Source organism: Rhinopithecus bieti, unplaced genomic scaffold, assembly GCF_001698545.2.
Source record: "Rhinopithecus bieti isolate Rb0 unplaced genomic scaffold, ASM169854v2 scaffold_42532, whole genome shotgun sequence".
Lineage (NCBI taxonomy): Eukaryota > Metazoa > Chordata > Mammalia > Primates > Cercopithecidae > Rhinopithecus > Rhinopithecus bieti.
Genome location: NW_016818301.1, coordinates 1,936,956 through 1,952,286, shown reverse-complemented (window position 1 = coordinate 1,952,286; position 15,331 = coordinate 1,936,956). Strand labels below are relative to the sequence as shown.

The following is a 15,331-nucleotide window of genomic DNA, read 5'->3' as shown; positions in this document are numbered from 1 at the left end:
ATCTGCCCGTCTCGGCCTCCCAAAGTGCTGGGATTATAGGCTTGAGCCACCGCGCCCGGCCCTAGCTGGTCTTATTAATAATAAATGAGAAAAATAAAAATGACATCAAGATCATGTAAAGAAGGCCAGGCGAGGTGGCTCACGCCTGTAATCCCAGAACTTTGTGAGGCCAAGGTGGGCGGATCACCTGAGGTCAGGAGTTTGAGACCAGCCTGGCCAACAAGGCGAAAACCTGTCTTTACTAAAAATACAAAAATTAGGCTGGGCGTGGTGGCTCATGCCTGTAATCCCAGTACTTTGGGAGGCTGAGGCCAGCAGATCACTTGAAGCCAGGAGTTCGAGATCAGCCTGGCCAACGTGGATAAATCCCGTCACCACTAAAAATATAAAAAATTAGCCAGGCGTGATGGCACGCACTTATAGTCCCAGCTACTAGGGAGACAGAGAATCGCCTTAACCTGGGAGGTGGAGGATGCAGCAAGTTGAGATTACACCACTGCACTCCAGCCTGGGTGACAGGGCGAGACTCTGTCTCAAAAAAAATAAAAAATAAAAAACCAAAATTCAAAAATTAGGGAGATGTCGTGGTGCACGTCTGCAATCCCAGCTACTCGGGAGGCTGAGGCAGGAGAATCACTTGAACCTGGGAGACAGCGACTGCAGTGAGCCAAGATCGTGCCACTGCATTCCAGCCTGGGCAACAGAGCAAGACTTCGTCTCAAAAAAAAAAAAAAAAAAAAAAGGATTATGTAAATATTCAAAAGTTGTTTTCTGGGAGAATTTTGGACTTTCACTCAATTTCTCATTCAAGTTGAGCAACCACAAACTACCTCTGGCTTTAAAGTAAGATAGGAAACAACTCAGAACAAAATAACTACTAAAATAATTCTATTATTTAAAAAGGAGGCTTAAAATAAAATACAGTTGCATAAGATAATGCAAACACATAGAAAGGCTTAGATCCTCAAAGCATTAACTATCCATATAATTATCTATATATTAAGCCAATTAATAAATCCATAATTTAAACAATTAGATAACTTGGTTGCTCTGTTGATGTAAAATGTTCACTACAGTTCCCTCACATAAACAATTGCTACAGGCTGGGAGTAGTGGTTCATGCCTGTAATCCAAGCACTTAGGGGAGCTGAGCCCAGGAATTTTAGACCTGCCTAGGCCACATAGTGAGACCTTGTCTCTACAAAAAATTTTAAAAACTAGCCAGGCATGGTGGTGCATGCCTGTAGTCCCAGCTACCTGGGGAGCTGAGGTAGGAGGATTGTTTGAGCCCAGGAGGATGAGGCTGTGGTGAGCCATGATTATGCCACTGTACTCCAGCCTGGGCAACAGAGCGATACCCTGTCTTTAAAACAAACAAACAAACAAACAAACAAACAAACAAACAACACTGTTACCAAAACAAAGCAAGTAATAATTTGAGGACCAATATGCAAAAGTAGCTCTGAAGGGCAAAAAAATAAAGTAATTTGTTCAGAACAACTAATTTATCGTAAGTCTTGATCCATCTGTAAACAGACTGATTTCTGTAGCCAGAGAAGGCATTTTCCTTAAAATTAATTAGTTTGATGATGGTTATAAAAGACATTTGTTTGGACAGTAAGAGCTAAACAAATTTTTGTCAGATGTTTTAAGAAAATATTACTTACTTTTTCCAGGTCTTCTTGCTGCTGTTCGTTGCCTGACATTTCACAAAGTCTCTGGCTGAGGGCCACTGAACGTTTTAGTTCATCCTCACTGTCTGAATCAAGACATAAAGCCAAGGAACTCTTGGATTTGAAGGTGAATTTCCTGTAATTTAAGGGGGAAAAAAAAGTCTGATAAACATTTGTCTTTGTTATTCTTTTGATGTAAAAATACCAAAACAAATTGCTTTTCCATTACGGAAAATTACTTAACAGAAAAAAAAAGATATATCAAAAGAGGTATATTTCAGCATTACCTTTGCCCCACTCCAAAAGAGCCATGCTTTGAAAACTGGACAACTCTTATGCTACTACGTATCATCAGTAAACTAATCATGTTGTGCCTTTTTTCTTTTAATGATCAACCCCAATGAAATTTGCTATTGTCTTGATAAAGTATGCTACTAAATTCATGCAGGCATAGCAATGAATAAATGTTTTTGACAACAAAGTGCATGAAGACTGATTTGTGATCTTTTAAATTATGACCCATGCACTTTAAAAATAACAGTAACATTCCACTTATCCACTTATCTGTAGGTCAGACTTCTGGCAACCTCTACTTTCCAGAACATAGGGATTCCAAAGTAAGAAAAAAAGGCTTCTGAGGAAGGCAGTTCCAAAACCCATGTACTTAGAGGGACCCTTTCTTTCCCAGGAAATGGTGTATAAAATAGTGTATCAAGTTCATCAAGAAATGAGAGCTAAGAAATGAGAAAGAATAACCACAAGAAAGGCAAACAAGAACTATAAAGTCATTTAATGTAAAAGCAAACTGTCTAGTAATAAGAGCCTCTGAGGGCAATATCATATTGAAACACAGTGCAATAATTGATACTTAAAATGCTGATTCTAAGTCATTAAGATATACTTAAATTATCCTTAGTTATTTTATTTAAGAATGTAAGGAATAGCATAACATATTTTAGAAACATTTTCATCCAAACTGTTAAAAATTTTTTAAAAGATAAATGCTTAAAAGGGTAAGCTTCAGTTATATAAAAATTCACTTATGTGGAATCCTTTAATGATGCCAGATAAGTAAGGTGTTACTGTGTTGTCTTCTAGGTAAGCCGAAAATAAACTAAAGAAAAAAGTGGTAAAGGTCAAAGAACAAGAACTTTCTTTGATGTAGGTTAACATAAATTCATATGCAATACAAAAAATATATATAAAATGAAAACTGGGAAATACAATTAACCTGAATGTAAAAACTGAAAATAAACATATAGACTAATGGCACCAAGAAATAAGAGGCCAAAGTGGAAATCAGGAAAATTACATAGCAATGTAGATCAAAGAAAAGAGGCAAGTGGTCAGTGATAAGCCCAAACATAGTGTGTGGCTCAGGGCAGCCAGGATATCACTGCACTCCAGCCTGAACACTTGAAAAGCCTCCCATTATGTGCTCAAAAGGGTTTTTAGTATAATAGCCAATTAGCCATCTTAATTCCTCATTTCAGATTTCATGCTCACCAAGCAAACCTGAACATATTAATTTGTTTATCCAGATGAATATTTTGCTGAAGAAGGATGACACCTGGCTACCACTGCACCAGGGTCAAATGTGACAAAGGACATTGTAGAAGAATCAATGGTATTCTGGTTCATAACTCAGCCTCTTTTAAGTTTGATCGGCATGACAGGTCTTCTAGGGCCTAATCATTCTTTATTGATCAACTCCCAAATTTTCATACCAGTAGACCCTGGAGAACAGATGACCATGCCAAGGTACAATGATGCCCAATGAAATCAGTTCTTTCTTGCAACTACAGTGACTTGGTACATAAAGAGTACATTCCATTAATAATTACTATATTTACAGAAGGCAGCTTGCCTGTAGCAATGAAAAATATTCATCCTGTAAATGCATCACTTGCTCACTTTCTAAGCAGCCAAGTGGTATTGCTCATTTGTATCTTGAGAACGGGTAAGAGTATTCATATCGGTACCATTTCAGATTTCTAGTCATGTTAGTCATCTGGTTTTAATTGCACTGAAAAATAATTAACAGGAGGAAAAGAAAATAGCAGTTCCCAAATGTCATTTTATGGTTATATAAGCCCCCCAAAAGCCCTTAAACAACAAAAATGTCTCTTCTCTAAAAGTACTTTGGGCCATCAAATTTTAGAAAATTAATTAAAAGTCAAATGACAACTAAATCAATTGAAATGATCTAATCAGGAACTCCTCTAGTAAAATCTCAGAGGAAATATATTTAAAAAGCAAACAAAAAAGGCATGTGCTTCCCTCCTTGGATAAAGTTTGGTCTTAAACAACAACAACAAAAAAAATCAGGGCATTTGTAGAATGCTTGCTTGTTTTCCTGTCCCCTTTCAAAATAACTCCTATTCGGTGTCAAAGACAAGAAGTTCCAGACTGGCTAACAACAGGTAAAAAATGTTTTGGGATTCTATGCCTATCTTTAAGGAAGAGTGTTTTAGACTAATAGGGGTAATTTTATCCCTTAAGTCCCTAGACTCCTACGTCCTTGTTAATTTTTAGAGTTTTAGGATGAAATTATTACATATTAACAATAATAAGTTTTAAAAAGTTTTAAGACAGAATATTGAGAGGATGAGCTAACCTTGTGTCACTGATTAAAATCTGTTATAGCCTTCAATATATTCTAAATCAAATTCAGGAAAGTTTCAAAAGTATAGATAATAAAGAGTATTATCATGCAAAAAGAAAAACAATAATGAAAAGGCAGGGAGGCAATCTTGGAGATTAGGGTAAGCCAAATCCTTAAATACAGATTTTGGGTACATAAGAAATATAACTCACTTTGAAGGTGTAGAAGGGCTGGTGATGCAGGAATTCACCATTTGAGAGGCTTTCAATGGTCTAGAACTATCAGAAAATTAGAAAATATATAATGTATACAAATGAATTATTAAAGATATATATTTGACTTATAAAATGAATTATTCTGTACTATAATTCCTTTTATGTCCTCTTGAAAAGCAAACAACTATAATACTTTTTAAATTACTAGCAATAGGCCAGGTGCAGTGGTTCACGCCTGTAATCCCAGCACTTTGGGAAGCTGAGGCAGGTGAATCACCTGAGGTCAGGAGTTCAAGTCCAGCCTGGACAACATGGTGAAACCCCATATCTACTAAAAATACAAAAATTAGCCGGGTTTGGTGGCAGGTGCCTGTAATCCCAGCTACTCGGGAGGCTGAGGCATGAGAACTGCTTGAACCCGGGAGGCGGAGGTTGTAGTGAGCAGTGATTGCACCACTGCACTCCAGCCTGGACAATGGAGTAAGACTCCATCTCAAAGAAAAAAAAAAAAGGCCGGAGGCGCGGTGGCTCATGAGGCCAGGATATCGAGACCATCCTGGCTAACACAGTGAAACCTCGTCTCCACTAAAAAAATACAAAACATTAGCCGGGCATGGTTGCGGGCGCCTGTAGTCCCAGCTACACAGGAGGCTGAGGCAGGAGAATGGCGTGAATCCGAGAGGCGGAGCTTGCAGTGAGTGGAGACGCGCCACTGCACTCCAGCCTGGGCAACACAGCAAGACTCCATCACAAAAAAAAAAAAAAAAATTTACTAGCAATAAAGGCCAAAAGAGAAAATGAAATACCATCTCTAGGCTCTCCTTGATCCAATAATCTAAATAGACAGCACTGGAAATGAAGTCAAGTGTAATACATAGGAAAAAAATAACCTGGAGAAAATCACTTTGTCTCAGTTCTTTTAAAGTAATAGCTCTCATTTATTGAGGACTTACTAGATGTCAGACACTGTGCCAAGAACTCTACGTATTATTATCTCATTTAATGTTCACAACCATTCTATTGTTTTTCTTACAGACAAGTCAAGGAATTTGTGTAAGGTCTAAAAGCTATCAAATTGTACAGTCAGATAGCTTGGCTTCAGGCCTGTGATCACATAGAGTCTACATTGTTGGTGTGACATAGCACTACTGCCAGCAAGAGTAATAGCTCTACCAGCAGAAGGTAGTACATACCAAGCAAAAACACACAAAGAAAAGCTGTGAGAGGAAAAAACCAGAAACACTTAGACTCTCTGGCCACATGCTTTTCTTAGTAGACCCTTGAGACACTAGTGTAAACTTCCATGAGATGTTGCTCTTTCAGACACTAACTGTATGACTTTAGGAAAATCATTTAATTTCCTTGGTCTTCTTGTATAAAATTAAGGGTTTGGACAAAACCTCCAAAATGTTTTCATCTTTAAAGTTCTATAACTTTATTATTCCACCAAACTAGTGTTTGAGTATAGAAAAGAATGACATAACATATGGCTTCAAAGTAATGCAAATATGTAGAAAAAAGGGGAACACTCAAAGAAGTCCTAAGGTTTTCCCAGCATACATAATGAAGCAAAACCTAAAGTAAAGATTACTTCTTTTTTTCTTGAGAAATTTTAGTAGCCATTTAAGTCCTTTACACTGCTGATAATATATGAATGAAGGCATAACATTGAGTATAGGGTTTCTCATATCTGCATGTCCTGAAGAGTCAACTGAGGCATTTGCTAAAAATATTGATTCCTAAGGCCCTATCTCAGACCTACTGAAACAGAACTTCCAGGGAAAAAACACAAAATCAGTATTTTAGTGTCTAGGTGACTCTTATTATCACCTAAGTTTGATTTATATTCCCAAAGTATATCAAACTGTCTTCTAGCAGTCTAAAAGAGCACTTCCTTAAAAGCACCTCACTATGAAAAGCAACTAATAACTTTGAAAATATTTTAAGCATTCTCTTCAATTACTTCAGGCAGTGATTTAACACTAAAACAAAGTAAAGCAAAATTAAATTAAAATCTCCTTCTTGGTCTGATTTTTTCTTTTCTTTTAGTTTTTTTTTTTTTTTTTTGAGATAGGGTCTTGCTCTGATCACCATTCACTGCAGCCTTTATCTCCCAGGCTCCAGCAATCCTCCCACCTCAGTCTCGAGTAGCTGGGACTACAGGTGTGTGCCACCATGCTGGCTTTATTATTTTATTTTTTTGTAGAGACGAGGTCATGCTCTGTTGCCATAGGTGGTTTCAAACTCCTAGACTCAAGCGAGTCTCTTGCCTCAGCTTCCCAAAGTGCTGGGATTACAGGCATGAGCCACTGCATCTGGCCACTGATCTGATTTTATCTTGGGGTCATATTATGTAATTCAGTCATTCTTTTGATTAGATACTAAAGGCTTTCTATTTCAAAAGGGAATGTAAAGACATAGTGTCTCAAGGACTTACATTGCCATATGTGCACTCCAACCAAGGGTAAAAGGTGGTTTTGTATTTTCAGTGCAATGAGATGACAGGGTCAGGTATCTTGGAATGATGACTTGCTGCCCAATCTTATTGTTAAGCGAGAGAGCCACATTGAAGCTATATCGTTTCAAATGGAGAATGAGGACCCTGAAAAATAGGAGATGACAACCTTACTAATTCATACTTAATACAAGTATCTCTTGTACAGTGAAACAGATCACTCTAACTATGGTAGATGACTTTTGATTTAAAAAATCCATTTGGCCAAACCAAAGACACATCAAAGAATATTTACTAAATACCTGTTAGGTATCAGGCATTGGGCCAGTTAATAAGCATACAAATAAAAACAAAACAAGGACAATGGTGGATTAGTGCAGTTTGGGTAAAATACTTACAATGTTCCTAGAAAAAACACAAATAAATAAAATATAGCAGACAAGAATGTTAAATTTGGCATTGATATTGGGTTAAATCCTTAAATTATTTACTTCACTGTTACATAGTTTAAAAAGCAATAGGTTTTATATAGCCACTACTGGTAAAATAATGTCTATTAAAATGTTACATAGCTCTTATATTTAATGGTAAACATTAATTATTTCAAGATGATTTGATGAGACTTATTCTTTTATTTTCAGAAGCACTTTCTCTGTAGAAAGCTAAGGAAGAAATACAAAACGTTTCCCCATCTAGAAAAAAGTTTTACAAAAATTTGCATGTCAAATCTTGTCTGTGGGTCTGAAAAGGCTTTTAGCTCTTTAGAAGCACTGAATTCTTTATGGTTAAAATTGTGGTAACCTTTTCACTTCTCATACAGAACACGATCTCTGCTTGATGGATTAAATATATTTCTCAACCCATAAGAACACTTTAAAATTGAATTTCAAAATCTTATGGGAATAAACTTCAGTTCCAGGCACACACACAAAAATGTCTGATTTATAAAAAATTGTTTCTTACCATATATGCCTTCATCACAGAAGCCACAAACAAAATTTGCAAATTGAAGTTATGGATTGTACTTCTCTTTAAAAAGCATGCTAGAACTCAGGATCTTCAAATTTACAATTTGAGAGAATACAAGGACACAACTGATGTGGAACCAATGTCAAAATTAAATCTTTTGACTAGAATTTCAAATAACCTAACCAAAATAAAAGGCACTATGAGGCTACCCTGGACACACTGCCTATAGCGTAGCCCTGCTATGCACGGAGCAGTAAAAGGAAAAAAAAAAAAAAAAAAGTAATATAAAACAGGAAAATGATAGTCAAAATCATTGATCTTCAAAGATGAGGCCCAACTTTGTGAACAGATTTGATAACGATAACAGGCCCTTCAAGAAGAAGAGTGGCTTTGAATATTAAATTGAACAAAAGTAGAACAAGACTAATATCAGGATTTGACAAACAGAAGCTTCTATCACATAAGTCTGGAATAAATTAACCTTTAACACAAGTGATCTACCATGGAAAAAAAAAAAAGAAAAAAAAAAGAAAGAAAAGCAAGGAGAAAAATTCCCCTTAGCAGTTATTTTCCCCCCACTTGAAAAAACAAATAGCAAGAGAATGGGAAAGAGAAGAGACATCCAGCATGTGAGGTCAAAACTAGTCTTTTTAACTGTACACATGGTTTCCTTAGTGACAGCTGGTAACAACCGATTCTTTGCCTTAAGATTCTTCCTCCCACCTTCCTGGCCTCAAACCACTCACAAATAGGAAAGAACAGTCTCTTAAGTCAAAAATATAATATAAGTCTCTTAAGGCAATATAATAATACTGCTATAATTTATATACTTTGGGAGGCCAAGGCATCCAGATCACCTGAGGTCAGCAGTTTGAGACCAGCCTGGTCAACATGGCACAACCCCGTCTCTACCAAAAACACAAAAATTAGCCAAGCGTGGCGGCACATCCCTGTAATCCCAGCTACTCAGGAGGCTGAAGCAGGAGAATGGCTTGAACCCAGGAGGCGGGGGTTGCAGTGAGCCAAGATCATGCCACCGCATTCCAGCCTAGGCAACAGAAAGAGACTCTGTTTGAAAAAAACAAAAAACACAACATTTTTTTGTAGAGATGGGGGTCTCACCATGTTGCCCAGGCTGGTCCTGAACTCCTGGTCTCAAGCAATCCTTCCACCTTGGCTTCCCAAAATGTTGAGATTACAGGCATGAACCACCACGTCCAGCCTTTATAAAGTCATTTCTTTAAAACCAGCTTCCTTGGCTGGTCGCGCGGTAGCTCATGCCTGTAATCCCAGCACTTTGGGAAGCTGAGGTGGGTAGATCACCTGAGGTCAGGAGTTCAAGACCAACCTGGTCAACACGGCAAAACCCCATCTCTACTAAAAATACAAAAATTAGCCAGGTGTGGTGGCACACAATTGTAATCCTAGCTACTCAGGAGGCTGAGGAAGGAGAACCGCTTGAACCTATGAGGCAGAGGTTGCAGTGAGCTGAGATCGTGCCACTGTACTCTAGCCTGGGGGATAGAGCAAGACTCTGTATCAAAACAACAACAACAAAAAACAACCAAAAAAAAAAAAAAAAAAACCAACTCCCATTTTCTAGAAAGAAGTAGATCATGAAATGTAAAAGAACTAGTCTCTAGGGCCTAGGTTCCAGAAATTCCACACTTACTGACAGAATATTGAAGCTAATAAAAGAAAGTAAAGCACTTTGTAGGCAAAGTGCTACATAAATACTTAATGTTAATAATAACATTGGTGTTTGCAATCTATTCTTGGAAAGAACTAAACGCTGTCCTATAACCACATAATAATTTTTTGTAACTACTTCAGTTTTATGTTTATACAGAGCAGATATAATATAAGTTAATTTCATTCCTATATCAGAAAATTTATCTTATGATTACAGGAAATTCACTAATTTATAAGATCCTCAGAATGAAAGAATGAACAAACTGCAAAAAATTACTCCCTATTTTATTCTTAAGTACGTGTGTGTCTATAGCAGGTTTTTACTGCAAGTATGGGAATAACAGAAAGACTACAGCACAACACAGGACAACAAATTATAACTGAATATTACACATTACTAAATTAAAAATTGACTAGTTAGTTCTTATAATTATTCCAAAGTCTCAGCAGCTGTATCCTCTATTGTCATTTTATTGGAATTCTCAAGACCCTTTTTCTCTTCAGTATTTGAAATGCTTTTCCTTCCTTTCCTTCCTTCCTTCCTTTAAATATATATTTCTTTCTTTTGTAGAGATGGGGTTTCCTTACGTTACCCAGGCTGGTCTTGAACTCCTGGACTCAAGTGATCCTCCTACCTTAGCCTCCCAAAGTGCTAGGATTACAGGCGTCAGCTATCACACCTGGCCACCTTTCTTATCTAAGAGCATTCTAGCTCTCCATCCTCTCTCTACACTCTGCACATTTCAGCTTTCCTGACCCTCTTTACCAATCCATTCTGGTTACCTTCATTTATTCAGTAATATTTGTATGAACTTTAAAAAGAAAAACTGAAAAGCAATTAAATGTACCTGCGAATTCTTTAGTCCATAGCAAAAAAAAAAAAAAAAATTACCTAGGAAGCCTGTTAAATTTGTGCCTGACAAGAGCACACTTTCCGCCACACTTCTCACAAGAATACTCCAGTTCTTCGGCCTATAAAAAGAAGGAAAATAAAGCATGAAGGTGAATCAGCATTAATATTTTCAATGCAAATATCTGCTCTAGTCTTATCAGTTTCATTAGTGGAATGACAACTCTGAACCAGTTTTAAAAATTCTGTGTCTAGAGCCACGAGCCTTACCAAATTAACACCCAATCCTCAAAATATACTTATAATATCATGCCCCGTTTCAGAATTTCTAATTTCCTTTTTTACCAAGAAAATATCTAAATTTATGATAGTAACTAGACTCTAAAATAGAAGATTCTTAGCCTTTTCCCCACAGACACATATGAATCACTACCAAGAGTATATCCAGATTTTAACATTTGGCCATAGCAGAGGTAAGATCACCTTTAGGTTAGGTAGAATTTCTTGTCTGTTAGGTGTAACACTACCCCTTTCGCATAATGGAACTCAATCTTCTTGTGACAGCCCACTAAGAACAACTGCTTTAAAAGGATGAAAGATTGGGGTGAATACCATTACCTAGAGAACACTGAAACAAGAAATCCTTAAAAAAAATCAGGGTAAAAATACATAGGAAAATCTTCAAAGTCTATGATAATAACAAGGATAGTTTAAAAATGACTAAAAGAAAAGCGGAGTATTTATCTTTGGGTAGAGTTCAATGTTCACCATTTAATAAACAAATTTTTTTGTCTGTTTGTTTTGACACAGAGTCTTGCTCTGTCAGCCAGGCTGTGGGGGGGCGTGATCTCAGCTCACTGCAACCTCCACTTCCAGGGTTCAAGTGATTCTCGTGCCTCAGCTTCCCCAGTAGCTGGGACTACGGGCATGTGCCACCATACCTAGCTAACTTTTGCATTTTTAGTAGAAGCAAGGTTTCGTCGTGTTGGCAAGGCTGGTATTGAACCCCTGACTTCAGGTGACTGGCCTGCCTTGGCCTCCCAAAGTGTTGGGATTATAGGTGTGAGCCACTGCACCCAGCCGGATTTTTTATTTTTAAATTAATTAATTAATTTATTTATTTATTTATTTATTTATTTTTGAGACGGAGTCTCGCTCTGTTAACCAGGCTGGAGTGCAGTGGTGCGATCTCAGCTCACTGCAAGCTCCGCCTCCCGGGTTCTCACCATTCTCCTGCCTCAGCCTCCTAAGTAGCTGGGACTACAGGCACCTGCCACCATGCCTGGCTAATTTTTTTGTGTTTTTAGTAGAGACAGGGCTTCACCGTGTTAGCCAGGATGGTCTCAATCTCCTGACCTCGTGATCCACCCGCCTCGGCCTCCCAAAGTGATGGGATTATAGGTGTGAGTCACCACGCCCGGCCTTATTTTTAATTTTTATACCTTAGGAAGACAATTCTGCCAATTTGCTACAACAAAACAAGGACCGCTACTAGATAGATCAAGGGGGATTCTTGCAAATTTCCACTAGTTATAAGGACTGCTATAACAACAGTCTGATTATGCTCCAGAAACTTTTTCAATACCTGTAATTGTATATCACAGACACAAATATGTATCTACAGCTTTGGATAAACATGACTCTTCCTTCCTGTTTCTAATAGGGTACATATAACCTAAGAAAAAGCAAAGAATATTTTCTTATTCTGCAGATCTTAGGATACCAACTTACATGGTATCTACAGTTTCAATTTCATGTTACCAAATTTTAGAATGTTACTTCAAATACTTTAATATTTGTTTACAAATAACAAACTACTTTTTTTTTTTGAGACAGAGTCTCATTCTGTCTCCAGTCTGGAGTGTAGTGGTGTGATCTTGGCTCACTGCAACCTCCCACTCCCAGTTCAAGCGATTTTCCTGCCTCAGCCTCCTGACTAGTTGGGACTACAGGCACACGCCACCATGCCCAGCTATTTTTTGTATTTTTAGTAGAGACTGGGTTTCACCATGTTGGCCAGGATGATCCTGATCTCTAGACCTTGTGATTCACCTGCCCGAGCCTCCCGAAGTGCTGGGATTACAGGTGTGAGCCACCGTGCCTGGCCAACAAACTATTTCTAAGGTTGTCTAAATGCCGGCTATTGAGTTAAATTTATAATCTATTTAATCAATTAATTTTCTTTTTCAATGAGTTATAATTAGATTTATCAAGCTTTTAAAAATCATTATTATTTTAAAAACTTCTCATCTGTTTTCCCCATGAATAATTTTGTTGAAACTCTGCCAAAACCAGGTGTGGTGGCTCACGCCTGTAATCCCAGAACTTTGGGAGACCAAGGTGGGCAGATCATTTAAGGTCAGGAGTCGAGACCAGCCTGGCCAACATGATGAAACCATGACTCTATCAAAAAATACAAAAATTAGCCAGATATGGTGGCATGATCCAGCTACTTGGGGAGGCTGAGGTGGGAGGATTGCTTGAACCTGGGGACAGAGGTTGCAGTGAGCCGAGATTGGGCAACTGCACTATAGCCAGGGTGACAAAGTGAGACCCTGTCTACAAAAACAAAAACAAAACAAAAAACAAAAAGAAACTCTGCCGTGAAGAAACCAACTTCAAATACAACTATCAATGATATAAAATTTAGTTATGTGAAAATACAAAAGATATTATTTACCCTAAAGAAAAGATCAAGAGAATCTTGAATTGAACGAGGAGGGAGTGGTTTTTTCCTACGAGGAAGGTCAATAGAGAGGTCATTGAACTGTTCTCTTTTGGGGATAATCTCTCCACATCTGTAAGAATAAAATGAGACATGTAAGCATTCAGACCAATACACAAGAAATACAAATATACCTGAGAAACACTGTTCTTCCACAGAACTTACGGTACTGACACATTATCACCAGGCATAAGAACTACATACATTTAAGACTTTTTTCATGCTTACTTTAACCCTTATTAAATTAATACAGATAAAACCTCAATTGCAAGTATTTAAGTACTTTCTTTAAAAAAATTATTTTTTTTGTGAGATGCAGTTTCGCTCTCGTCGCCCATGCTGAAGTGTAATGGTGTGATCTCAGCTCACTGCAACCTCCGCCTCCCGGGTTCAAGCGATTCTCTTGCCTCAGCCTTGCAAGTAGCTGGGATTACAGGCATGTGTCACCATGCCCTGCTAATTTTGTATTTCTAATAGAGACGGGGTTTCTCCATGTTGGTCAGGCTGGTCTCGAATTCCCGACCTTAGGTGATCCTCCCACTTCAGCCTCCCAAAGTACTGGGATTACAAGCATGAGCCACCACGCCCGGCCAATTTTTAAACTTTATATAAGCAACCCCCAAACTTTAAAAACCTAAAGTACAGCATAATATACAAAAGTGAACCTGTTGCAGATAAACAGCTTGATAAATTATCAGTTAACACATTCATCACCACTCAAATCAACAAACAGGGCCAGGTGTGGTGGCTGGCGTCTGTAATCCCAGCACTTTGGGAGGCCAAGGTGAGTGGATCACCTGAGGTCAGGAGTTCGAGACCAGCTTGGCCAACATGGTGAAACCTTGTCTACGAAAAATACAAAAATTAGCCAGGCAAGGTGGCGCGCACCTGTAATCTCAGCTACTTGGGAAGCTGAGGCAGGAGAATCACTTGAACTTGGGAGGCGGAGGTTGCAGTGAGCTGAGATCACGCCACTGCATTCCAGTCTGGGTGACAGAGTGAGACTCTGTCTCATAAAAAAACAAACAGGGAGGCTGAGGCAGGAGAATGGCGTGAACCCAGGAGGCGGAGCTTGCAGTGAGCCAAGATCGCGCCACTACACTCCAGCCTGGGTGACAGAGCAAGACTCTGTCTCAGAAGAAAAAAAAAGAAACAGAACACCACTGTCAACTCCCTAGAAGCCCCCTTGCATATACCCTTTTCCAATCACTATCCTCCTTCTTTCTCCCAAAAGATAACTTTTTTTTTTTGAGGCAGAGTTTCACTTTTGTTGTCCAAGCTGGAGTGCAATGGCGCAATCTCGGCTCACTGCAACCTCTGCCTCCCGGTTTCAGGTGATATTTCTACCTCAGCCTCCCAAGTAGCTGGGATTATGGGCGCACACCACCATGCCTGGCTAATTTTTAGTATTTTAGTAGAGAAGGGTGTTCACCATGTTAGCCAGGCCAGTCTCGAAACTCCCAACCTCGTGATCCACCTGCCTCGCCCTCCCAAAGTGCTGAGATTACAGGTGTGAGCCACTGCACCTGGTCCCAAAAGACAACTATTATTCTGACTTCCAACACTATACATGTTTTGCCTGTTTTTGAACCTTTTATAACGGGATTATGCAATACATTTTTAGTTGGCCTCTCTTTTGTTCGGCATCATTGTAATATTTAACTACGCTTGCTGAGCATGACTCTACTGCATTTTCGTTGTTGTATAGCTTTAATCTGTATGAATATTCTATAATTATCCATGTTAATACTGATGAGCATTTAGGTTATTTCCAGTTGTTGGTTATATAAGTAATGCTTGAAAAATTCTACATGTTCTTGGCCAGGCACAGTACATCATGCCTGTAATCCCAGCACTTTGGGAGGCCGAGGTGGGCGGATCACAAGGTTAGCAGATCAAGACCATCCTGGCTAACACAGTGAAACCCCATCTCTACTAAAAATACAAAAAATTAGCCGGTTGTGGTGGCAGGCACCTGCAGTCAGGAGGCTGAGGTAGGATAATAGCATGAACCCGGGAGGTGGAGCTTGAAGTGAGCTGAGATCCTGCCACTGCACTCCAGCCTGGGCAACAGAGTGAGACTCCATCTCTAAATAAATAAATAAATATATATTTTTTATAGAATTTAAAACGGGAGCTCAGAGATT

The 15,331-nt window shown here is 38.6% G+C and overlaps 1 protein-coding gene across 4 annotated transcripts in view; it reads right to left on the bottom strand.

The window, feature by feature from the left end:
• Positions 1-15,331, bottom strand: part of USP37 (ubiquitin specific peptidase 37) — a 131,730-nt gene that overhangs the window by 36,373 nt on the left and 80,026 nt on the right. For 3 of the 4 annotated variants that reach the window (XM_017856809.1, XM_017856811.1, XM_017856810.1), the window contains 5 exons: positions 13,140-13,257; positions 10,502-10,581; positions 6,931-7,095; positions 4,491-4,556; positions 1,668-1,809 (listed from right to left, as the gene is read on the bottom strand). In XM_017856809.1, coding sequence (XP_017712298.1) covers positions 1,668-1,809; positions 4,491-4,556; positions 6,931-7,095; positions 10,502-10,581; positions 13,140-13,257 — 571 coding nt within the window. The remainder of the gene's footprint in view (positions 1-1,667; positions 1,810-4,490; positions 4,557-6,930; positions 7,096-10,501; positions 10,582-13,139; positions 13,258-15,331) is intronic. The other variant, XM_017856812.1, reaches the window with a different exon arrangement.